Source organism: Sminthopsis crassicaudata, chromosome 4 (assembly GCF_048593235.1).
Source record: "Sminthopsis crassicaudata isolate SCR6 chromosome 4, ASM4859323v1, whole genome shotgun sequence".
Taxonomy (NCBI): domain Eukaryota; kingdom Metazoa; phylum Chordata; class Mammalia; order Dasyuromorphia; family Dasyuridae; genus Sminthopsis; species Sminthopsis crassicaudata.
The window spans coordinates 151,152,440-151,179,929 of record NC_133620.1 but is presented as its reverse complement, the minus strand read 5'-3'; the positions used below and the strand labels follow the sequence as shown (position 1 = coordinate 151,179,929).

The following is a 27,490-nucleotide window of genomic DNA, read 5'->3' as shown; positions in this document are numbered from 1 at the left end:
TTCACAACTCTACCAACAGTGCATTAGGGTCTCCAGTTTCCCACAGCCAACATTTATCTTTATCTTTTCCTGTCATCTTAGCCAATCTGATAAGTGTGAAATGTATCTCAGAATTGTTTTAATTTATAATTCTCTATAATCAATTGTGATATAGAGTATTTTATATGGCTATAAATGTTTTTTTTTGGTCTGAAAATTGCCTGTTCATATCCTTTGACCATTTATCAGTTGGGGAATGATTTGTATTCTTATAAGTTTGAAATCAGGCCTTAATCAGAAATACTATCTATAAAAATTGTTTCTAATATCAATCTCATTGCATTGACTTTGTGCAAAAAATTAATGTATTCAAAATTACTCATTTTATATTTCATAATGTGGAACTCAAAATTTGAAAAGAAAAGAATGTTTAAAAAGTAGTCAATTTTTTCTAAAAGATGGGAGTTAGATGGAGTATTACTGACTTTGGATTTTCCGTGACAGACAAATTATTTACATGATACAATAGAAGGAACAATAGGTTTGAAGTCAGTGTATTGAGTAAAGTTCAAATACTGGCTCTGCCATTTATTATCTGAGTGACCTTAAAGAAGACACATTAACCTTTCTTGGCTTCAATTTTATTCATTATCAAACTATGGCCTAAATGACCACTCTGGTCCTTTCAGCTTCAAATTTATGATGCTGTAATACTACAATGTTGAGCTTTCAGAATTCTGTGGTAATATATATAACCATATATTATATAATTAACTCAGTCATCTATCACTTACAAAGCAGGCTATCTAGCTTAACTGAAGCAGCAGGGGCCTCCTAAGGGAGAGATAAGATATAATATGTGCCAGGTCAGACTTGACCACCATCATCATCACCACTATCACCTTGTCCACCATTTTCCCTTAAGCCCCCATAGAGACAGGCTATAATCCTAATCTCAAGAGCCTCCAAAGAGGATCCCAAATATCTTCAACCATCATCCTTGGAAGCAACTCCCTGCAAAGATGCAATCTATCAACTGCTCCTGTAGGTTCTACAGTTAACAGCTACTGAAGACAAAAAAATAAAATTCTTACCACTGAAGTTCTTAGAATTATCCAATAGTTCAGTAATTAAAAGTGGTATAATTTATTAGTGAAAATGACATTAAAGAAAAGATATTATTATTTGCTTTGCCATTGCACCCTAAGGACCATGAAGCTTTTCTCTGACTTAAAGCTGAAACCTTCTATAAGTGTGGTCTCCTCCATTAGAATGCTAGAGTAATTAGATATATAAATATTCCAATTTCTTGTAGCTGAAGAAAGAACATCCAAGATCAAATATATTATTTGATTACTATTGAATGTGCCCATAGTTTGTCTGCTAACTTGTTTTTGGAATAAGGTAAACATCTGAGATATATAACAATTTAAGATAAAGTAAAAATTCACCAATATAAAATAAATGTTATTTTAAAATAATAAAACAAATTAAGTTCAGCAAATATTTAGACTCTAAACCCCATTAGATTGTAAACTCCTTAAAAGCAAACTCTTATCTTTTGCTTCTTTATATTTCTTGTTTTGCAAATTTCTGGAACATAGTAGGAGCTTATTAAATCCATTTTGCTGAATATTTAAGTGAAAAGTATTGTTTTATGTACTAGAGATAAAAACCCTTGCCCTCAAAGAACCTGTCTCCTATTGCAACTAATAAGATATACATAACAGATAAGAAAATTCAAAGTTGGGAGTAAGACAGTGAAATAAGAATCAAGGTAAAATACTCTAGAGTATTTACAAAAGGAGAAAAAAAACCAAACAAACATTTTTTATCTGAGGAAATTAGAAGAAGATATAGATAGAAAAGAAGGAAAATGAGAATTCCAAGAGGCTAGAAAAGAAAACAGAGTAACCATGAGCAACTAGAGATGATGTATGGAAATGTGCCATATGACATATAAAATATGGGGAAATATCTTTTATCCAGTTTGACTGAAATATAGAGTGTATAAAAGAGGATGATGTGGATTGAAAATACAGTATGAAATGCCTTACATGATAGACTAAGAATTTTGTATTTTATCCCAGAGGTAATAGAAACTACAAAGTATAAATACTAGAAACTTAAAACTAGAAAACAAGTCATCTAAGTAAAGCATTCCATTTTTATCATGATGCCAAGTTCTTGGATCTTTTGGTCTTCTTGTTGAGGCAATAGATTTACAATGCTTAGATTTTTGTGTGGTTATTATATTGGTGTTATCTATTGACTTTCTTATTTTACATTATTAATTAATTGTTAAAAACTCAGGATAAAATTACTACCCATATTTTTCTCATGTACTTTTAACGAGTTTTGATTATTGCCTTAACAAATCAGTAGTCCATATTTACATAAGCAACTTTATAGGGATAAGAGAGTGGGAAAATCAGGATATTTGTAGTCACTTGGTTTCAGATTCCATTTCTGACATTTATTACTTGTGGGATGTTGGACAAGTCTCTTTACATCTCTGTAATTCTTTTTCCTCATCTAGAAAAAGAGAAAATTATACTATATGATATCTCATATTCCTTCTACTAATTCTAAATCTATAGTATTATAATATAATTTCCACATTAATAATATCTTTTCATGTTTGTTAAAATATAATTTATTTTAATTTTTGGTAACATAACAGGTGCTTACTATGTCCAAATCCTACAAAATCCTTTCTTGAGAAAATGTTCACAATGTAACAAAATGACGCTTCTGTATAATCTGTTCTTAGTCTCTCTTATTTCCCCCACCCAAGCTATTTTTTCATATATTTCTCCTTATCCTCATCTTTTCCCACCGTTGAATTTAAGTCATCAGTGAGCATGTTGATTTAAAATGGAAGATTTTATTAAACCCTGTATAGAGGTTATCTCTTTCCTTAATAGCTAAAATTGGTGCAATTATTTTCATGATGGTCTTTTTGCAAATACTTATCATTATTACTATGACAAGATGACCAACTATACCATAAAATAATGCTTCTTTTTTGTCTTTGGATATACAATAAAATCAATATCACACATTCTTTTCTTTGCCTCTTAAAGGCAAAATATGACCCATCTTTCCATTTAACTGCATTTCCTTCTTCTGGTTTTCTTTATAACAAGAAAATCAAACAATAGATTTAGGTTTTCCTTTCCATTTATTTGAAAGATCCATTTCAGAAACATACTATGTTGCATTATGCTTTTGTTATTCTTGCACATGACAAACATATAGTAACTATATGATGAAGATAGACAATCTGTTTCTTAATAATTAATATGTTGGTTTTAATAGCATGTTCTATAAAAGCCATTTTTTTATTTTAGATTCTATAAATTAATCATTTTTTGAATTTAAGTATTGTAATTTTTTTCCTCTTAGGCCTTCAAACAAGTTAGAAATATGGGAAGATCTAAAGATAATAAGTAAGCTTGCATATTTTGTGTGTGTATGCTAAATTGTAACTAACATGATTTAAAATTCTAAAACATAAATGTTTGTTGCTAATATTTTTACTGTCAGTTTTAGTACATTGTTTTGTGTTAATTCTTATAAAATATGGTCCCATAACATTTAAAGTAGCCCACAATAGGTGTTTGGCTTCTATATATCTCATATTAAAGTGAATAGAAATTTCATTTTATTCAAGTTAGATAGAGGTTTTATTCAATTAGATATTATTGTAAAACTATTACTAAAACTATTTTTGTTGTTATTTTAATTAAGAAACTAGATTTCTTTAATAGTAGGTAACTGAAAAATTAATCACTTGATATAGTGAATATCACCATTTTTTTTCTTTGCTAATTTTGCTACTTTTTGTTCCTTTGTTATTCAGTTTAAAATTTTTTGGACTACAAATTTCTATACTTATTATAATTGCAAGACAGTATTATGTATATTTTTAAAAGTAATTAATCCTGTGAATGGGTAAAATCCTGGGATAATGTAGTTTTGTTGTACATGCATGTATTTTAGTTTAAATTATTTTCTTTTCCCTTTGAAGGTTTCACAAGAAGTATTGTTGCTGTATATAGTACTTGCATGCTTGTTGTCCTTTTGCGGGTCCAATTAAATATTATTGGCGGATACATATATCTGGATAATGCAGCAGTTGGCAAAAATGGCACAGTAAGTTTATCACATTAACTATATATCTATCTCCCTTTCTTTCAAGAAGCTCTGTAAATGCATATGTTGCATAAAAATATTCTTATAGCATGTCTCTGTGTCTGTATTTCAGATGATGAACTTAGGTAGAAGATTATGATCTTTAATATTTGCATTTCCAGTTTTATTATATATTAAATGATATTGTTCTTTGCCCATTTTGGAGAATTGGGTCTGTAGCATCTAGACCAGGGAAATTATAATAAGAAATGTTACTAAATATAATGAAATATAGTAAGAAAATTAAGATCTTTGTGAATCATTTTGACTCAACTCTATTTTTCACTTTTGTAGACACTTCTTGCTCCTCCTGAAGTCCAACAGCAGTATTTATCAAGTATTCAGCACCTGCTAGGAGATGGTAAGATGCTAAGATGCTTATCTGAGAAGTAACTAATTTCAATTTGTAGTAATGACAAATTACTAAAGAAATTCCTTGAGTTTTTGTTTTTGTTTTTTATCCATAGGTCTGACTGAATTGATCACTGTTGTTAAACAAGCTGTACAAAAAATTTTGGGAAGGTAAGACTTAGCTTGGTGAACTTATACTTTTTTTTTCCCTTTGTATTTCTAGAATACTGAGAGATTAAAAAAAATTAATGAAAATCAATTTGGTGAGAGAGTCAACTTAACAAATAGTAATTCAGGTAACTATTACCTATAATATTTAGGTGAATCCTTCCTATTCCTTATAGCTCTTTCTTATTAAGGCAAATGTTTTATTATATTCAAAACTTTTTCATTTTTAGGGTAATGTGTCACTAGGGCTTTTTTATATAAGCCCAGCAGACAGAATTATTTCACATACCAATAATATCTGTAATTACCACAGAACTTTTATTGTGAAATCCCTAAGAGCACTACTTTATTAAAATCTCTGCTCTATTCATGGCCTGACTGCTTGAATCCCATCTTTTAAAGTGTTTTGTTTAGTTTTGTTTCCCACCCCTCCAGCTAGCAAGTAGGTTGAAGAAAAGTATGTAAATGTATTTAGTTTGCTTTACCCCACTTACCTTTTCTTTATTCCCAGTGTTTCCCTTAAACATTCTTTGTCCCTTTTGGAGTTGGAGCAGAAACTAAAAGAAATCAGAAAAATAACTGAACAGCATGCATCTTCATCATGGACTGATAAGACTGGATCCAAATCTTTACTATGTCAGTATATGATGCCAGATGAAGAAACTCCATTAGCAATTCAGGTACTTGTTTCATTGCCCTTTTAACTGTACTGATTTTTGCCCTGATTTTTTTTTTCAAATAAAATGTTGATTCAAATTTGTTTTCTTTTTCAACCTCTTAAAATTCAAATGTATGGATTTTTTAATCATCTAAAGATGGTACTATTAGAGTTCATTAATTTGGAAATCAAAACTCTGAAGGGAATGAAAGCAGACTCATTTAAAATATTGTAGATTGATAATTACTGTAATTGTTGTCTACAAAATAATACTTTAATGCTTGATTATAGAATGTAAATAATCTTGGGTTTTCAAAAGCTATACCAGGGAATACAAATTCTGACTGCCCATCAAGCTGGGAACATTTTGATTATGAACCCAACAACAGACTGTATTCGTTATCGAGCCACCACCCTCATATTTGGAGAGATACTTTAATATAGGTTGGCTTCAAGGTGATGAATTTTTTTTCAGCTTTGGAAACTTAAAATTTAGATAACCTCATATTTGGAGAGATACTTTAATATAGGTTGGCTTCAAGGTGATGAATTTTTTTTCAGCTTTGGAAACTAAAAATTTAGATAACTTATACTATGCATCAATGGAAGGAAAAAATGAGAACACTGATCCTTCAAAAATTGAAATATAGGATCTTAACATTGAAATCGTTTTATGTTCTCATTTGAGAATAAGGTATCAAATTGGTTAATAAATATTAATTATGGCATATTTCATCTTTTGAGGAAAAAAATGAGTATCAGAAAATAATATTTTATTTTATCTATCTCTTTAAATGTTTCTTTATAGAGAGCATGCCATCCTATTTTATGCATTGTATATGTGTATATATACATATATATATATATATCCATGGAGAATATTTATTAAATAACAATGAGTCTTTAAAAGGTTTCTGCATATTCATGTTGGTTTATTTATGTCTTCACACTTAATTTTTTGTTTTACATTATTTAATTTTGAACATAGTTATTAAACATGAACATTTCAGTTTACAAAGCTAAATAAATAAGATTGTTTATGAGATTGTACGTGCTATTTTTGTGTACATGCTACTTTTGCTTTTAAGACTATGTTAAATTTAATTTACTACTAAAATTGGCCATTTGGGTTCCCTTAAAGATTTTTCTGTTGCCTTCAGTGTTGTCTTTTTTTATTTATTTATTTATTTTTGAGGCAATCAGGGTTAAGTGACTTGCCTGAGTATAATATAGCTAGGAAATGTCAAGCATCTAAGCCCAGATTTGAACTCGGGCCTTCCTGACTTCAGAGCCAGTGTTCTATGCACTGTGCCACCTAGCTTCCCCTCTCTGTGTTCTTATTAAATGTTTTGTTGATGTTCTTTTTCTTTCTTTTTTTTTTTTTAATATCTATATCATTGTCCACTGACTCCTCTTAGCACATAAACAGAAGCCTTCCTTTGTCAAGAAAAATAACTCAAAACATTGGCCAAGTCCAAAAATATGTCTCATTCTGCATTTCTCATGCATCTTTCTGCCAAATGATAGCTGCCACATTTCTTGTTTTCTCAAGTTATGATTGGCTACTACATTGATCCAAAATTCTTTCTTCACATCCTTATTGTCATCATGTAAACTATTCTCCCAGTTTTCTTCATTTCAATCTGTATAAATTCATACAAATTTTTCCAGCTTCCTCTGAATTCATCTTACTCATAATTTTATGTGGTGGAATGATATTCCACTATATTCATATGCCATTTTTTAGTCTTTCTTTAGTTGATGAACATAAGTTTGTTTCTGGTAATTTGTTAAAACAAAAAAAGTACTGTTATAAATATTTAAGTACAACATGGAACATAATTAGTAAGATGTAAAGTATAGTTACAAATTGTTTTGAGGGGGAATTTTTATTTTTTAATGAAATAAGGACTCTTATTTCACGTAATTTTGTGGGACAACTGGGAATTAGGGACTTATTCAAATTAGGAGTAACCCCATATATCTTACATCATATAACCACAATAAATTCCAAATGAATACATGACCTAAGAAGAATCATAAATCTTTTATAACTAGAAAAATAATTATTTCTTTTTTATTGGTATTTTATTTTTCCAGTGACATGTAAAGATAATTTTTAACATTCATTTTTGTAAGATTTTGAGTTCCAAATTTTTCCCCTTTCTTTTTTATGTCCTCCCACTCCAAAGTAGCAAGCTATTTGATAAAGGTTATACATGTATAATCATTTTAAATATATTACCATATTAGTCATGTTGTGGAAGAAAAATCAGAACACAAGGGAAAAACCATGAGGAAGAAGAAACAACCAACAAAAAGTGAAACTATTATGCTTCAATCTGCATTCAGTCTCATAGTTCTTTCTCTCTCTAAAAGCATTTTCCATCTGAAATCTATTGGAATTGTTTTGGATCACTGTATTGCTGAGAAGAGCTAAGTCTATCAGAGTTGATAATCACATAATCTTGCTGTTACTGTGCAATGTTATTCTGGTTCTGCTTACTTTACTCAGCATCAGTTCATGTAAGTTCAGAATTTTTTGAAATCACCCTGCTCATCATTTATAGAATAGTAATATTCCATTACATTCATATACCATAATTTATTTAGCCATTTTCCAATTGATAGGCATCAATTTGATTTCCATGCACCACAAAAAGAGCTCTACAGATATTTTTCCATATGTGGATCCATTCCCTCTTGAAAGATCTCTTTGGGATACAATGATACTGCTAGATCACAAAATATGCATAATTTGGTTGCCTTTTGAACAGTTTCAAATTTCTCTGCAGAATGGCTGGATCAGTTTACAACTTCACCAACAATGCATTAGTGTCTGTTTTCCCATATTCCCTCCAACATTTAACATTATTTTTTCCAATCTTAGCCAATCTGATAGATGTGAGGGCATATCTCAGAGTTGTTTTAATTTACATTTCTCTAATCAATAGTGATTTAGACCACATTTTTATATGATGATAGATGACTTTAATTTCTTCATCTGAAAATTGTTCATATCCTTTGACCATTTATCAACTGAGGAATGACCTGTATTCTTATAAATTTGACTCAGTTCTCTATATTTTTCAGAAATGAGGCCTTTATCAAAAACCCTAGTTATAAAATTATTTCCCAGCTTTCTGTTTCCTTTCTAATATTGGCTGTAATATGTTTGTGCAAAACCTTTTTAATTTAATGTAATCTAAAATATTGATTTTGTATTTCAATATTTTCTCTATTTCTGCTTGTCATAAGTTCTTCCCTTCTCCAGAGATCTGACATGTAAACTAACTGAGGGAGAATTTTTAATAACTTAGAGGATATATTTGCACATTTTTCTCAGAATGGTTGGACCATTTCACAGTTTCATTCTAGTGAATTAATGTGCTTATCTTCCCAAATCCCATCCCCAAACTTCCACATTTATCTTTCATCATTTTTGCTAATCACAATGAAGTGAAGTGAAACCTCAAGAGTAGTTTAAATATGTATTTTTGTTATTCTTAGTATTTTGATGTATTTTTCATATGGCTATTGAGGGTTTGTATTAGTTCATTTAGAAATTGTTCATATCCTTTGACCACTTATTAATTGGAGAAGGCTTTTAGTCTTATATATTTGCATCAGTTTCATATATGTCTTAGCAAAGAAATTTGCCACTAAGATTTCCCCTCAGGTAATTACTTTCCTGCTAATTCTGATATGAATTTGTGCAAAAGCTTTTTTTTGAATGTTATGTGACTGAAATTATCTACTTTATTACCTATGATCATATCTATATATACTTAAGTACTCTCCTTCTGGACAAAGGAAAGGTATCTCTTTTTCTTCTCTCTCTTGTATATCTAAGTCATATTCTATTTGGAGTCTATGTTCTATATAATATGATATATTGGTCTAAACCTAATTTCTGGGGAACAGCTTTAGAGATTGTTCAGTAGGTTTTGCCCTTACTATAATAGTGTGTATCCTTGGGCTTATTAAATATTATACTACTATGGTCATTACTTCTGGAATTTTTCTGTCTAATATGTTCTTTCTTTTATGTTTGTCAGTCAGTACCAAATAATTTTGATAATTATTATTTTGTAATGTAGTGTGAGATCTGATACTACCAGGCCTCCTTCTTTTCTATGTTTTTTTCCCATTATTTATCTTGAAATTCTTGAATTTTATTCCTTCAGATGAATTTTTTTTTTAATTTTGTTTCAACTCTGAGTTACCACTTCACACCTCTCAGACTGACTAAGATGAAAGGAAGGGATAATGATAAATATTGGAGGGGATTTGGGAAAACTGGCATACTAATACATTGTTGGCATAGTTGTGAAATGATCCAACCATTCTGGAAAGCAGTGTTGAACTGTACCCAACAAGCTATAAAACTAAAACTGTGCATACTCTTTGATCCAGCAGTATCTCTATTGAGTCTGTATCCCAAAGAGATCATAAAAAAGGGAAAGGGATCCACATGTTCACAAAAGTGTTAGTACTAGCCCTTTTTGTGATGACAAGGAACTGGAAATTGACTGGATGCCCATTAGTTGGGAAATGACTGAATAAGTTATGACATAGAATGTCATAGAATATTATTATTCTTTAAGAAATGGTGAGCAGGCATATTTCATAAAGGCCTAGAAAGACTTACATAAATTGATACTCAGTGAAGTGAGCAGAACCAAGAGAACATTGTACACAGTGACAACAAGATTATGTGATGATCAACTGTGACGAACTTGGCCCTTTTCAACATTGTGCTGATTCAAGGCAAATCCAATAGATTTGGGATAAAAAAGGCCTTGTATATTCAGAGAGAGAGAGAACTAGGGAAACTGAATGTGGATCAAAAGCATTATATTTTTTTCTTTGTTGCTATTGTTTACTTGTGTTTTTTTTTCTTTCTTTCTCATGGTTTTGTCCCTTTTGATCCTATTTTTCTTGTTCAACATGAAAAGTATGCAAATATATTTAAAAGAATTGCCCATGTTTAATCTATATCAGATTGCTTGGTGTCTTGGGGAGGAGGGAGGTAAGTGAGGGAGAGAGAGAAATTTAGAATACAAAATTTTACAAAAATCAATGCTGAAAAAATTTTGTTTGGTATCTTTGATAGTTTGGTATGGTACTTAATCTGTAAATTAATTTAAATAGCATTTTTCTTATATTAGCATGGCTTTACCTAATCTCTTTAACTGTTTATATTTTCATTTCCCTGAAGAGTATTTTATAGTTTTATTTATGTAAATTCTAAGTACATTTTGGTATATTGACTCTCAGGTATTTTATATATTTTTAATTATTTTAATGGAACTTATCAGCTATTGTTTTGTTTGGAGAAGGAAATGGCAAACCACTCCAATATCTTTGCTGTCCATGAGATCATGTAAAGTAACACACAACTGAAAGATTAAACAACAACAAAATTGTTAAATATATACAGAAAAACTGGTTATTTCTTTGGGTTTATTTTTTATTATAAATATATTACAACATAACATATATTCCATTTATATTTAATATTAATGTAGATTAATTGTTTCAGTTTCTTTTTAGCTGAATTTATAATATTCTATAAGTAATTTGTATGCAAATCATAATAATTTTGTTTTTCTTCTTTACCTGTGCTTATTGCCTCAGTTTTGTTATCATGTCTTATTGCAATAGCTAGCATTTCTAGAACTTTATTTAATAAGAGTAATGTGACAGGAGATTCCTTATTTATCTTGATCTTATCTTGCTATATATATTATCTCAATCCTTTGAATAATCCTTTGAAGTTATTACTAATTACATGTTATATAGTTAAAGTAACTGAGGCTTTAGAGAGATTGTGACTTGCCCAGGTTCACACAGCTAAGATACTTATCTAAGGCAGGAATTTGGCTTCAAGTCTTCCTAACTTGAAGTCCAGCATTTTATCCACTGTAGTATCTAGCTATCTAGTTGATGATTGATTGATGGTAATCATATACTGCCTTTCTTAGTGTTTTTGCTGGGAAAATATCCAAAAGACAATTCTAGGTAGAGATTCTTCAAAAACATCTTTATATGCATTTTAGGAATGTGTCACTAGTCTTAAAAATATTCTCCCCTCCCCGCCTTGAAACAAAACTTTTATAAGTATTTTGAATGGAATAAAAGAATTGTGTTGTGACAAAGAAGAAAATGAAATAAATCTTCCTTCCATTAAAAGTGGAGAATAAATGAAAGCAACATGATAATAGTGGGGAAAAAAATTAAAAATAGAAATTCAGGGCATGAGTTCAAATCCTGTCTTTTGTTTATTATTTCTGATTTAACTCTCAGGGCTTATTTTTCTGACTTGGTGTATGAGAGCTATGTACCACATGGTCACTTCTAGTTCTAGATCTATAATTCTATGACATAGGAAATGGCAGAACCTCAGAGTAGCCATATCTATGGACTTTTTTAGAAGTGATCAAGCTCTGGGGAAAAAAAATTCATGCAAATTTGCAATAAAATACTTCATAAATCAAAATGTTAATGATGTGCTTAGCACAAGAATTGATACCTATAGATATAAGCCCACTCAGAGACCTAATTCATTAGGAAGGTGCAGATGCTATTACTTATATGCTAACCAATATTAGTTAGACAACTAGGTGGTGGTGTAGCTTAAAGCACTCACTGTAAAGTTAGGAAGACCTGAATTCAATCCAGCCTCAGACACTGGCTCTATGACTTTAGACTGCAAAATAGCGATAAAAGCATTTACTTTGCAGGGCTATTATGAGAATAAAATGATATAATATCCATTAAACTATAAACTTCTTCATTAGATTGTAAGCTTCTTGAGTACATGGATTGTCAAGGGAAGCTTGATAGAATACTGGACCTAGAGTAAAAATTTGTATTCACATCTGATCTTATACACTAGTGGTATGCAAGTCATTGTCTCAGCAAGTCATTTAACTTCTGTGGCTCAATTTTCCTTAACTGTAAAATAGGAATAATAATAATAATAGTACTTACCTCACAGGATTGTTGTAAGGATCAAATGAGATAATAATTGTAAAGTGATTAGCATAATGTCTAGAGTATAGTAAGCACTATTTGCAGAAGGTATTCCTTCCAGTTATGAAAATCTGCTCAAGAGACCAAATCTATACAATCAAAAGACTGAGTATAGAAATAGAACAATATATAACTTCCTAGTGGTATAATCTTAAGAGGTATTCCTAGATTCTGCTATTGGCAAGATTAGTGTTGGAAAGGTGAAAAAATTGCAGGTTAAGCACATATTGATCAGAGACTGTTAGCTAAAGTAGATCAAGCCTGTAGGCCTCAGTTTCAGCTTCTCTGGAGTCATGTGATTTTAGATAAGGCCTGGACTACATTACATTGTCCAAAGAAGGGATTAAAAACATATATGTGACCAAAGAAACTGTATATCACCTTGTCTACTACATTCTACTGACCAAGTAGGGGAATACAGACTTATGTAACCAATCACAACATATAGAGGGTGGGATTTTGGAGTTTTTTGTCTGAAATGTATAAAAACTGTGAACATTTTCAATGTTTGCTCTCTCCTGCTGTGAATTTGACTCACAGACCAAGATGGGGTCCACTTCTCAAGATTCTAATAAATAATTCTGCTTTCTATGAGTGATCTCTGTAGTAGTCAATTTGGGTAGGTCTTTTTGTCCCAAACAGTGTTAATTAAAAAAATCTCAGGAGGAATGGGAGAATTGGCTTAAATCTAGGGCAGAATTGGCAAAGTATTTATTTAGATGAGAAGAAAACAAAGATAGCCTCAGATTAAGCAAAATCAAAAGAATAAAGATGTGCTTTTTTCTGGTCTGAGACTAATAAGAAACTTATGCCAGTCTGATTCCATGGCCAAGAGCTCTGCCAAAGCTTGAGAACCAAAAATGCAAGAAGTCAAGGGGTTAATTTTTTTTCCTAACCTGAAATTACTTCCCCCCAAACTGGTCTTGTTATTCTGGAGGCTTTTAATCCCTGCCTCCAGATGGCGCTAATGATTCAAATAGTCCTTGCAGGAGCCCTACTGCCTTAACCTTTCATACCTAGTAATGTACCTAAAACTTGCCCCAAGGACTGGTAGAAGTTGGGATAGATGTACAGTAAAGAATGTGCTTCCAGATGTCGGGACATCAAATTTAATTCTTAATAGAGAAAATCCTACCACCCATTCAGCCAATTTTCTGTATAAGTTTCTTTGTGTAAATATTATGACAGCCTTTGATTCTCATAGGGTTTAACCTGGTAATTTGCTGCTACATTCCTATGCTTCAGAGTCTGTGTTTTGCAAGATGACTAAGGGTAGGAATTTGACCTATGATTTCATAGGTTTAGGTAACTCTCAGGTGAGGAAACATCTAACAATTCAGCTCCCTTTCAACTTATAAGAGAATTGCCTAGAACTCTGAGAAATTAAGTGACTGGCCCAGGATCACACACTGCCATTATATCACATCTTATATCCATGTTTTCTTTGTTTTGAATATACTTTTCTATCTTCTGCTTCTTGTTGTCCTTCTTAGAATTAATAAAAAGAAAAAAAATGTGGTTGTAAAGTTTATATTATGTAGAAAAATCCGCCAGGCTGATAAGTCCATCCATATGATGCCAGATTCTGGATTTTATTACCATATAGCTTTCTCAAAGATTGTTATGTCCAAAAATATAGGTGATGAAAAAACTGTACTTACTGAAAAGATCTAATGTTTTTATTGTTAACTAAGCTGCTAGGCAATATGAAGAATACTTCAAGTTATGGGCTAATAAAGTTTTTTGTTTTTTGTTTTTTTGTATAACCACCTTGAATAAGAGAATAAATTGGAGATCTGTAAGGTATGAGCCACATTTTAAAAGCTTTGATTCTGTATCTTTTAGTTATGGTTTGTAAATCTACATACATTAGACTTGAATGTGTATGTAAATAATTTCTTCTCTAAACATTGGTTTGCCATTGACAAATTTTCTTTGACAGTTCTAAATTCTAAAATCTGATAATTTGATTAGCTTTTTAAAACCTAAAATATGGCCTTTTATTTTTTAGGCTTGTGGTCTCACAGCAGGAGATATTACTACTATTAAACTACTTAATGAAACAAGAGATATGTTGGAAAGGTATGTGTTATTTAATATGTGCATATTAAAAAATAAATTATTGAATTTTTATATACTTTAAAGGTCCAAAAAATAGTATAAATTGAATTGGATTTTCATGTTGACTTCCAAGATTGAATCATAGGATCCAAAAAGTATAAAGATATAAATTCTCTGTTTACTAACTACAGGCATAATATCACTTAAACATTGGAGATGGACGTATTCTTTAATGTTTTCAGCCATAGAGATTCTATGCCATACTTAACTAATTTGTTTCATACTTAGTCATTCTTCGTCTGAAAATTCTTCTTTCATCTAAATCACTTATTTAAGTCTACAAACAGTGGACTCTTCATATTTCATTGTGGGCATTTTCTCCATCAGTACCAAATCACAATCTACCTTCTCATCTTACACTAGTACATGTCCATGTACTAGCATAGTTTCCACAGAGTGTCCACAGAACTCTCTGTGATTGTCACAGGGTAATATATTTCCTTTACCTTTATAGAAAATGGACAGTGGAGGCATCCTTTATCTCCAAGGGGATTGCCTCCTCTTGTGATATAACTCAAATTCAGTCAGCTTTATATGAGCAGTGGTCCCCTAGCTTATACATCTCAGCTAAATAGAATCAGCACTAGGCACTTTGCCAAATGAGAAGAATCTAATAGCATGTAAATCCTCTTCTTCAATTGGAAATTTGGCTAAAGAGTGATTGACTTCAGCCTGGAGTAAATAGTCAATGTCCTTAATATTATTTGATAACTCTGTGTTCAAAACACTATGAAAGTATTCAGCTCATCTCTTCAAGATTATATTCTTATCACTGATCAATGAGGCTCTATTAGCACTGACTAGCTAAAAGGCATGATAGGTCTTAGGCTTAATAAATAACCTTCAGGGCATCATAAAAACTCTTTGAATTGTTACTGTTAGTATGAAATCGAATTTCCTCTGCCTTTTTTTTACTGAGCCAAGAATTCTATGTGTCTCTAAACTTTATTTCCCCTTTACCTTTGATGGAGTTAAATTCTGCCTTCTTAAAGGATAGATGAACTATCCTGCTGGTAAATCCAATGTAGTTCGCGGTTTTTATTAAAGCAGTTTCTTAATTTTCCCATAATTTTTGTCAAATTAGTCTAAATACTTTATGAATGTTTTAACCCAATTAAATAAATGTAGTGCTGTATAGCAAATCTCTGAAAACTGCCTTTTCTATTCCATTATTGTCAGCCTTATATTGGATCAGCTTTCCCTCCGAGTAAGCAAGCATTCTAATCTGTTGGCTTTAAGTCTTCTGGTATGGGCCACCACTTTTGTTGAATGCAAATATTTAGCTTAGAGAGCATGTCTGTGATCATTCCAGGATCTTGTCACATATAGCCTCTTGTCACATATAGCCTTTGTCACTCTTCTAGTCTGCTTCTTCTCCTTATAATGACATGGTCTATTAAATGCCAGCATTTGCTACAAGGGTGCATTTGTTAAATTTTATTGTGTTTAGGAAAACAGAAGATAATTGTTGGTAATGAGATCATAAGATACACAATTCTTCAGTAATAAGTACCCATTGCTTTTTTTCCAATGCCCTTCCTCCCAAGAACTCCCTGCCATGTCTGGTAGTCTGTAGCTACTCTTTCATTATAGTCATCTAGAGTTATAAGCTTGTTTTCTTCCAACACATTGATAATAAACATTTAAAATGAAACATTTAAAGAACAATTAATTATAATATTATACAAACTATTTGAAAACTAGACAAAGAAGTCTTACTACATTCTTTCTTTGACATAAATATGGTCTTGATATCTAAACAAGGGAGAGTCAAAACAGGGGAAAAAAAGAAAGAAAACTTTAGACCTGTTTCTCTCATGAACATTGTTGCAATATATCACAAAAAATCATATACTATAACTAGGCTGAATTTATACCAAGAATGCAAATCTAGTGCAATATTAGGAAAATTGTAAGACTAATTGCCCATATTAGTAAAAAGAATTTTTTAAATCCCACAACAATTATTATTATTTTAGAGGCAAAAAAAAAGCTTTTGATAAAATTAAATACTAATTCTTGTTGAGAACACAAGAAAGCATAGGAATAAATGAATCTTTCCTTTAATAAGTATATTTAAAATCAATAAACTTAAAATCCATAGCATTATCTGTAATGGAAACAATCTAGCAGCGTGTCCAGTATGATCAGGGTGAATCAAGGATGTTCGTTACCATTTACTATTCAATAATATATTAGAAATGCTAAGCATAGCAATGAGAAAAAGAAACTAAAGGACTAAACATAAGCAAATATAGGAATAAAGGAAATTTAACTAACACTTTTTTATAGCTAATGTGATTGTTTACTTAGAGAATGTCAACTAAATAACTTAACTGAAACAACTTCAGCAATGATATCCACAGAAATCTTCCACTTTTCTGTATATTACCAATAAAATGTAGCAGGAAGATATAGAGAGATTCTCTTTAAAATAATCACAGATAGTATAAAATACTTGGAGGTCTACTTGCAAAGACATACATAAAATTTTATTAACATAATCATAAAACATTCTTTACATAAAGGCAAATATATAAAATTAGAAGTTTAATAATTACATATGGATACACTTAGCCAATATAATGAAAATGACAATACTACTACTTAGATTGATTCATTTATTCAATGCTATGCTAATCAAACTATCAAAGGACTACTTTACAGATCTAGCAAAATGGAAACAAAATTAACTGAAGGCATAAAATGTCAAAAATGTCAGGGAAATCAGTTTTTGGAAAGTGTAAAAAGTGGCCTATCAGTACCCAATTTCAAACTATACTTAAAATGTCTGTGTCAAAATAACTTGACACAATAAGAAATGAAGGTTGGTCAGTGGAAAAGATTTAAGTTCAAAATGTGCAGAAGTAAGCCTTTATAATATCTTACATCTTAAACCAAGATAAATGCCAAAAGGGCACATGACTTGGACATTATATGCAAGAGGAATATGAAAGAAATTATCAGTGAAATCTTTGGAGAAGAGTCCATCATCAAATAAATAGAATGATCTGCAGCAAATAAAATGGAAACTTTGAATTACATAAAATTAAAAAGGGATTGTTCAAACCAAACCAATAAAGCTAAAATTAGAAGAAAAGCAGGAAATTGGGGAAAAATATTTGCAGTAGGTTTCTCTGACAGTGGTTTCATTTCTAAGATATATAAGGACTTGAGTCAAATTTCTAAGAATAAAGGTCATTCCCTAATTGATAAATGGTCAAAGGATATGACTTGGCAGTTTTCAGAAGAGAAAATCAAGCTATCAGTAATAGCCATATGAAAAAATATTTTAAATCCCTAATAATTAGAGAAATACATATTAAAGCAACTCTGAGGTTCTTCTTCATACCCATAAGATTTACTAAATTGGGGGGGGGGAGGAAAATGACAAATGTTAGAGGGATTGTGTTCTCTAAGCACTATTTATGAAGTTGGGAACAAGAACTATGCCTAAAAAGCTTTTAAACTATTGATCCATACATTTCACTACTAGAATTATGTTCTAAAGGGATCAAAGAAGAAAAGGATCCATATGTACAAAAATATTTGTAGCAGTCTCTTTGTGGTTGCAAAGAATTAGAAACAGAGAATGTTCATCAATTGGGGAATAGCTGAACAAATTATAATTGGGATTGAAAACTCATATATATTCATATATATATATGAAATTATGAAAGCAGCTAATTTTAGAAAAACCTGGAAAAGGCACTATGAACTGTTGCAGAATAAAATGAGCAGAATCAGGAGAACAATTTATACAACAGCAACAATATCATAAAGTCACTCAACTCTGAAAGAATTAAAGGTTCTAAGCAACCCAGTGATTAATCCTAATTTCAAAGAACTCAGGATAAGTACAGATTGAAGCATATGTTCTTCTTTCCTTTCTTTTTTATATAGGTAGTATGACTATTTCTTACATATGACTAAACATGTTTGTAATGAGATTTGTTTTTCTTGCCTTCTCAAAGGGGAAGGAAGGGAAGAATTTGGAACTGAAAATAAAATTGGAAAAAAATATCATACCATAAGGATGTTAAAATATTACATATTTTGATAATATTGGGAAAACTTTGGCACAGAAACAAGAACATAAATAATTGCTCATCAACATCATAATTAGTTCATTCAGTTGATTATTTTGCATTTTGAATTTAACTTTAATTTCTTGAAGTGAGTTTTATATAACTGCCTAAGAATACACAAGGCCAGGGTTATTGAGAAGAGAAGACATACATAAAAGTAGAATTTGAGAATTAAAATATAAACAATGAAAATATCTTAGGAAAGAGGGAATAAATGATTCATACCTTTCTCAGGACCCCATTAGACTCTTCTTGTTAACATGTAGTGAAGCCCTTGCGAAGGCAGAAAAAGCAAAAGAATTTCTGAATCTTGGTCCAAAGAACAAGTGAAAGATATATAAGAGAGCATAAGGAACAAAGCAGAAAGAGACTTCCAGAGCTCCATGCTAAAGAGCAAAGAACACAAATAGCCCACCCAAAAAGTTGCCTCCTTAATGTGAATGTGAGGATGTATGTATATATGTATGTGTGTCTCTAGATATGTCCATAATCTGATAATGTCCTTGGAATGTCCTTCACTTGGTACTTTCTAAAGACTTTTCCTTTCATTGCTCTTCAATGTTCAATGTGAGCTCTAGGATAGTATTAGTATTAATGTTTTGTGATATTAGTATCCTCTGTACTACTCCATAGTATTTTATATATTCATTTATATTTTAAATCAGCCTTAGGTGCCATATCTATCTTCAGGGCATGGGAGATCCAGTCAAGACAATTTTCAGACTTCATCAATTAAACTTGTACAAGAAATGGTGATCATCAAACTCAAAATGTTGGACTTTTCTGTCTCTTTTTTAAATACATTGATGGCTCATTTACATTGGTTGAAGCTATTGTAATTGTCATAGTGTCATCTTATATTTTGTCTTTTTTTCAAGTGTGATTTTTATTTTGATCTTTGTTTTAACTTGTGGCTGATATGGTTATACACCAACAGCTAATTCTGACTCCCACGTAAGTAACTAGTTATTTCCTGTCTCATAAGATGCATATGGTCAAATTTACTTTTTGTAATGTTGTCTGTCCATTGCTTGTCATATCTAGAAGCTTCTGACTCTTCTCTAAGAAAACATTCATAATAGAGAAATGTGAGGCTTATGAATAGTCTGTACTTTGATCTGTTCCCACCTTTGCACTGAAGTTACTAAGCAACAATTTTGTACTGGCTTGTTTTGAAAGTTTATGCCAAGTTCATGATCTCTATATCCTTTTCAGTGGATATTAAACTTAAGTTGCATTCATTATCAACCCTGCAGTTTGAAGTGATCAAGAATTCCATGAAATGATCATTCTTATTGCCTTTGGACACATAATGAAACCAATTGTGCCAGCTTCTTACTTTATACACATACATACATATGTATGTGTGTGTGTATTTCCCCAGTTACATGTAAAAAGTTTTTAATACTTTTTAAAATTTTGAGTTCCAAATTCTCTCTCCCTGTCTCCTTATCCCCCTGATTCATTGAGAAAGCGAACAATTTGTTATGAGTTATATATGTGCAGTCATGTAAAACATACTTCCATATTAGTTGTATTGTAAAAGAAAACACAGATTTAAAATTTTTTAAATCAAAGAAAGTTAAAACAAAAAGTGTGCATCAGTTTGCATTCAGATTTCATCAGTTATTTCTTTGGAGATGGATAGTATTTTTTGTCATAAGTTCTTCAAAATTGTCTTGGATCATTGTATGGCTGAGAATAGCTAAGTCATTCATCCCTGATAATAATAAAGTATTGCTGTTATTTGTATACTGTTCTATTCTGTACACTGTTCACTTTGTATTAGTTCAAATAAGTCTTTTCAAGTTTCTCTGAGATCATCCTGCTCATCATTTCTTATGGTAGCACAATAATATTCCATCAAAGTCATGTACCATAACTTGATCAGCCATTTCCCAGTTGTTGGGCATCCCCTAAATTTCTGATTCTTTGCCACAATAGAAAGACCTGTTATAAATATTTCTGTACATATAAGTCCTTTTCCTTTTTTTGTTTTTTAATCTCTTTAGGATACAGAACCAGTAGTGGTATTACTTGGTATAAAAGGCCAGATTCTTTTTTTAGCTGTCTAGGGCAATCTGTAGGCTCTTCCCCCACATAATCTTCTTATCTTCTGATTTCATTTATCATAAATATTTCCATATTTAGCAAAGTAATAATTATCTCTACTGACATCTATATATAGTACTTAGGCCTGATGTATTAAATTCAAATGGAAATAGGGCCATTAAGCCATATGTAAAGATGCTTGAGAGCCTCCTCTTATTAACATATTAACATTATCTCTATTCTATTATTTAATTTTTTTTGTTTTGTTTTTATTTTGTTAAATATTTCTCAATTATATCTTAATCTAGTTTAGACCACATTTAGGAGTATTGTGAGCCTTATGGTGCCTGTGCAGTTACGTGTCTGACTAAATAGCTCTTTTTATCTTCATAGAAACTTTGTGAGATGAATTAGTCTATAATATTATACCTTTTTTGTACATAGAAACTAAAACTGAAGAAGCTTAAATAATTTGCTCAGGATTATATAGCTAGTATTTGAGATGGAATCTAAACTTAAGTCTTCTTGATTCTTAAAAATCTGAACAGCCACCCAAAATATCATCTTGCTTTCACTTGCTTATCTGTCTGTCATTTTTTTTCACAACCAAATTCAACTCCTTATACATAGATTTAGTCATTATTTATTTCTACTCAGACTTTTCCAGTATCTCTTTACTGTCAATTGAATAAAGTTCACCTAGCATTCAAAGGCTTTGTCTTGCAATCCTTCTGTACTCCATGTACTCTTTGCTGTAACTAAACTATTTTCCATATATGTACTGTGCTTTCTAAGATTATAATCTTAAAGATCATAAAGCAAAGATACCTAAGATTATGATAGAAGACAGGACTTGGTAATTGATTGGCTATGAAAACTTGGTTAGAGAAAGAAGAGTCAGATAAAATACTCAGTTTCCATACATGAGAGAGAAGTTGAATGATGATGCCATAATAGAGAGTTAACTACCAGTCATTCTCTAGACTTAAACCCACTTCATTAACTATTGTCCCTAGGTCCCAATTATCATTTTTTTAAATTACTCTGCTTTTTTAAACTTTTCTAGTTTCAATTTATTTCTCCCTCTTTTAAATGGAGATATCAGAAATAAAAGCAAAGTAAGTAGGCATCTTTTACTGGTTATAATGGCCTATTTAACCATTGTTTTTCTTGAGATTTTAGTACACATTACTAGTTAAAGTTTATGTAATATAAATGTCTTTATTCAGCATTAATCAAACAATAAATCTAATAAAGCAGAAGAATTTTCTGAAGTAAACAACATTGACACTGTAATGGCAAACTAAATTCTGTAAATCAGTGTATAGCATAAAAAAAGATATGCAAGTTTCTTTTCTGTGCCTAATACATTTTTTAAAATTTTTTATTTTGCATTTATTAAAATAACATTTGATTTCTATGGGTATTAATATACAGTTTTAACTGAAGTCACTATATATTTGAAATTGTTAATGTTAACTTTGATTATGACCATTTGGGGGCCAATTTTTTAAAATTTTCTTCTATAAAATAAATAAATATTGCCCTTTTTTTTTTTTTTTTTTTTTTTTTTTTAATTTTACAGTCCAGACTTTAGTACGGTTTTGAATACCTGCTTAAACAGAGGTTTCAGTCGACTTCTGGACAATATGGCTGAATTTTTTAGACCTACTGAACAAGATCTAAATCACAGTGATTCCATGAATAGGTAAGATCATATATTTTAAAAAGAGTTTAATAATCACAGTAAGATAAATGCTTTGAACATAAATTTATTATGTAAAAGTTTTATTCCATCTTAAGGTACTAAGGAATATATCATATATAAATAATATATAAATATCATATATAAAATTAGAGAAGTATTCCTTCAGTAAGATTTAATTCTGCTAAGCCAAATTCTAGAGTTCATTTGCAAAAATTTCTATATGGATTAAGGATAATATTTGTATTTCGCCCAAAGAAGTTTTTCTGTAAGATAATAAATGGTTAGGAAGTACAGTTATTTACTATATCTACTTTATGTAAGTATAATTTACTTTCTATAAGTATATTTACTTTCTATGAGTTATTTTCCAATTATCTCTTTGAGAAGCACATTGTAGGCATGACAATTAAATGAACTTACCTATATCATTTATTTGTCTATAGATCATCTAGTTGTATTCTTTCCAGAAAAACTGGGGTTTTTGCCATTAAGTTATATTCTTTAAAGTAAGAACTGTTTTACACTTTTGTATTCTCCATAGTACCTAGAATAATAATCTGCACGTAGTAGACTCTAAATAAGTATTGATTTCAAGAGGAATAAATGCTATCTGAGAAATATCTTATATCTTTCATTATCAGACGTAGCATCAGAAAAGTTTTTAAAACTAATATATGAATGAAACTCTTTTGTTACTTATAATTTTAGAAAATCCAAATCTCAATATGATGATAATGATGCCATTTCACTATGGGATTTTGTTGCTTAAATGCAAATTGACTACCTTTATGAAAATTCAGATAAAATGAAATTATATATAAAGTTCCAATTCATAAACTGGTTCCAAGCTTGTTTATATGTAATCAAGTCTCCTACTAACTCCCTCTTTTACTTTATCACACACTACTCCCATATTCAAACTTGTATTTTGTTTTAGCCAAGTTCTTCTGTGTATTATGCAAATGCTCCTAACAGGCGGCTTCTTCTTTTTTTTTTTAAACATCCTCTCTCTTCTTTTGTGCTTTTTAAAATTATATTTTTCTTTGAATGTATACTTTATTCCTCTACTACAGGGATAGATAGTATTTCCATAATTTGTTGCAGTTTCAGTAAACATTCCTTTTCCTCTTGCACTCTGAAATCTGACAAAACTGACCTTCTCAGGGCAGCTAGGTGGCGCAGTGGATAGAGCACCAGCCTTGAATTCAGGAGGACCCGAGTTCAAATGTGGTCAAAGACACTTAACACTTCCTAGCTGTGTGACCCTGGGCAAGTCACTTAACCCCAGCCTCAAAAAAACAAAAAAACAAAAAAAAACAAAACTGACCTTCTCTCTGTTTCTTACAAATTCACTTTCTCCCATCTCCTGGCCTTTGCACTGGCTTTTCCCTGTGCCTAAAATTCACTATCTTTACAAATTTCCCTTTAAAATGCAGCTCAGGCACCATCTTCCACATGAAGCCTTTCTTAATGGCCCCAGTTGCTAGTGCCTTCTTTCCCAAACAATTTTGTATTTAATCATTTGATCTGTGTTTGTATTTAAGTAGTAGTATTGCAGCATGGTATATTTTTATATCACTTCTATTTATCACATATTATCACTCCCATTTAGGGTCTAAACTCCTGTGCACTCAATATATGCCATTCTTTGTTCTTGTATCTCCAGAGCTTGCCTAGAGCAGGGACTTAATAATTATTGCCTATTGGGAATTTAGTGTATGTTACCTTGTTCATTCTTTTATATCCACGTCTTTTCTCCAGTGACATTATGAATCTCTTGAAAGTAATGCACCTATCATAACTTTTTTTATATTCTCAGCACCTAGCACAATGTTTTTAATGAGGAGGACACTATATTCTGTTTTTTCCTGTCTTGAAAGATGACCACACCAAATAATTCTCCTTGTGGTTTTCCACAGTCTCTCCAGTGTCAGCCTGCCATTAGCTAAGATAATTCCAATAATAAATGGACAGATCCATTCAGTTTGCAGTGAGACCCCTAGTCACTTTGTTCAGGTAAGAGGCACATTTTCTTGACACCATGAAATAAGAGAGTACAAGTAACTTGGGATTGTTAATACTGGATTCATATATATGAACTGTATTTCTCTTTTATGTTTTTGAAAAGCTATAAATAGCACTTGAGAGATAAACTGTTGGTATTATTCTAGCTAACTTGTGAAATTTAGAAATGAGTCTTATCATGTTTCTCTAGAATATCCTATTGGAATACAGATTGAATTCATTGTATCATAACAATGGTCAGTGGAATATCATCATTGGAAGAGATCATTAATAACTTATGTGTAACTTTTACTGTTTTCAGAGGTCTTTTCTCACAACACCCTAGCTAACAAAATTAATATTAGTGTTCATTTTAAAGGAAAATTCTGACTGCCTATATTTACATTAAATTCCTGTAAAGGACTCCTTTACTTTGAATCTACAAATAGTGTATTTTTTTTTAAGTTTTTGATACTTTTTATTTCAACATAATTGGTTTCCTTTATGATTGTGTATTGTATTTTATGCATATAAAAACATTCTGAAAAGGAATCCCTGATTAACCCTCCCCCCCAAAAAAAGGTTAAGAAATCTAAATCCAGAGCAACCAAGTAATCTCTAATGTGTTTGTTAATCCATCTTTTTTTTTTCAGTTGTGATTTCTATAAATGAATATACTAAATCATTTATTTTAAAATGTTATTAGAAATTACTATAAATAAATTCAGAGGTTTAGTATTTATAACTTATAATCTTTGTTAATATGGAATAGTTTTTGTGGGATTTTTTAACTCAGAAAACTTTATTCATTTACTGAAAAATCAAGCCTTATGAATTACAGCAGCTAATCCAACATCAAAGAGATATAGAAAAATTACAAGATAGGAAATGTATTTTGTGCTATTATGATGCAAAAAGTAACATGGAAAAATCAACATTAAAAATTGCAAGTACATTGAAATAAGGGAGAACCCCATTTCTTTGTATCAATAACTTAATTTCAAAAAAAACATTGTTCTCAAATCATTTTATATATTTTAAGAAGTCAAATTTTACAGATAGCTCAAAACCCCATGATGTGATTTTAAAATCAGTTTACTGAAAATCCATTTAAATTTTGTGGGTTTGTTTTCTTAAGAATTTGTTAAGTGCTATATATAAATTGAGTAAGATTTTAACACTGCATTGTCATCTCTATTAGGACCTATTGATGATGGAACAAGTGAAAGACTTTGCTGCTAATGTGTATGAAGCTTTTAGTACTCCTCAGCAACTAGAGAAGTAATTCTCTTCTTCCAGATAAATTCCAATGATGTCCACTTGAGTGGAAAACACATAGTACACTGCATACAGATCAAGTATTTACGGTGCAATGATTTGTTACTGAAATTCCCATTAAAATTATTAATCAAAATATTATTTCATAATAGAATATTTGGCTGGTTAAAAGTGTTCATTTGGAAAAAACATCCAACTGCACCAGTTGTTGACATTTCTGTGTGCTTACTGTACACACAGTGGAAATATCATTTTTATCCTTTCACCATTGATATCCTTTTAAAATTGCTCTTATTAAGAGTTGAATATACCATGGTTATTAGTCTCAAATCTACTAAACAATTAGTTTAGTTATTTTTATAATATGTGAAATACAGTATACTTTAATGTTAATACCAAGGAATTTTTGTTTGGAAAATAAACAGTGGGGTTGGAAATAGTAGAGTCTAGAAACATTTGCTATTTAATTTTTTTTAAAGAATTGTGCAAGCTATAATAAACAGGAATGGGTCAACCTTTTTCCCCCAAGTTAACATTGAAAAAAGGTAAACTACTCAGCCTCAAAAAATGCACTGGTAGAGGACTTTTCTCCTTTATATGAAAATCAGTGAATTTTAGCTATTTATCAGATATACCTGACTAAAATGTTAGGTTTTCTCTGTCTATCAAGCCTTAGAAAATTATATTGAATTATTAGAGGTTAAAATTGTGTTGATGCTGTTTACTAACAGCTCTTGTTTTACACAATTGTTGTAAACTTATTTGTAAACATTCTTATTAATTTACTTTGTATTGATTTTTGAACCCTGTGAATGTCTGTATTGCAATAAAGTATTTTAATGTAAAATGTGTTTTGTTTTGAGTTAATCTTTTCCATTCTTGTTCTGTTTATTTCATAGTATTACGAGCAAAGTTGCTTTTGGAGACTAGATTTTATAAATTCAATTTAGCTTCCTTTTGACTGGCAATCTGATTACTACCTTTTCTTTCCTAGGTGGCATAATGAGAAAGTATTGGATTTTGAATCAGAAAGATCTGAGTTCAAATACCACTTTCAAATACTTATTAATTGGGCATGACCTTGGACAAATGACTTAACCCGTCTCAGCCTATTTCCTCATCTGTAAATCGGGGGTGATAATAGAACTTATCTCACAAATTTGTTGAGAGGATAAATGAGATAACATGTATAATGCTTTACAAATTTTTAAGTGTAATACATATTGTCTTCCAAAAGTGTTAGTACAGCTTTAAGCTTTAATACTTTAAATAGCCAGCTGAAGTAGTGTAAATGCTAGACAATTTTAGCTATTGCTCAAAGAACAAATTTTTCAATAAATGCATTGTGCAAGCATGTTTATAGTTCTTTATTTAGAGATAAAGTAATAATAAATGAGCTGGGTTTTATATGACATGATGCAAACTGAAGTCTCTTAATAACATTCATTATTCTTATTCTGGTTGATGGCAGCCTCATGAAAGGAGCTATGAACTTGAAACTAGAAGAATATCTTTTTTCCAAAGCTTACTAGCTTTGTTTTTAAAGCTACAAAACTTAACTTTTCAAAGTCTTAGCTTCCTTATCCATTAAAAAGGGATTCTGTTATTTGGACTACTTATCTCACAGGATTATTGTGATGGAAGAGCTCTGCAAACCTTCAAGTAATATATAATTGTGAGGTGTCATTAGTATGTCCTTCCATCTCTTTAAGGAAGTATAGATGATTAACCATAGGTAGAAATTCAATTCTGGTATGCTTGAAAAGTTGGACTTTGAAGTCATAAATAAATCATTTCAAATCACTTTAATACTGTGGAGTGCCTCAGAAGTCTGTGTTTGGCCTTGTG

General features: G+C 30.8%; 1 protein-coding gene across 1 annotated transcript in view; it reads left to right on the top strand.

Moving 5' to 3' along the window:
• PEX3 (peroxisomal biogenesis factor 3) overlaps positions 1-26,489 on the top strand; it is a 58,450-nt gene extending 31,961 nt beyond the window's left edge. Inside the window, exons 4-12 of the mRNA XM_074309652.1 lie at positions 3,388-3,431; positions 4,013-4,137; positions 4,471-4,537; positions 4,644-4,698; positions 5,207-5,375; positions 14,403-14,473; positions 22,238-22,360; positions 24,280-24,376; positions 25,566-26,489. Coding sequence (XP_074165753.1) covers positions 3,388-3,431; positions 4,013-4,137; positions 4,471-4,537; positions 4,644-4,698; positions 5,207-5,375; positions 14,403-14,473; positions 22,238-22,360; positions 24,280-24,376; positions 25,566-25,649 — 835 coding nt within the window. The 3' untranslated portion in view covers positions 25,650-26,489. The remainder of the gene's footprint in view (positions 1-3,387; positions 3,432-4,012; positions 4,138-4,470; positions 4,538-4,643; positions 4,699-5,206; positions 5,376-14,402; positions 14,474-22,237; positions 22,361-24,279; positions 24,377-25,565) is intronic.
• Positions 26,490-27,490: the final 1,001 nt, after the last annotated feature.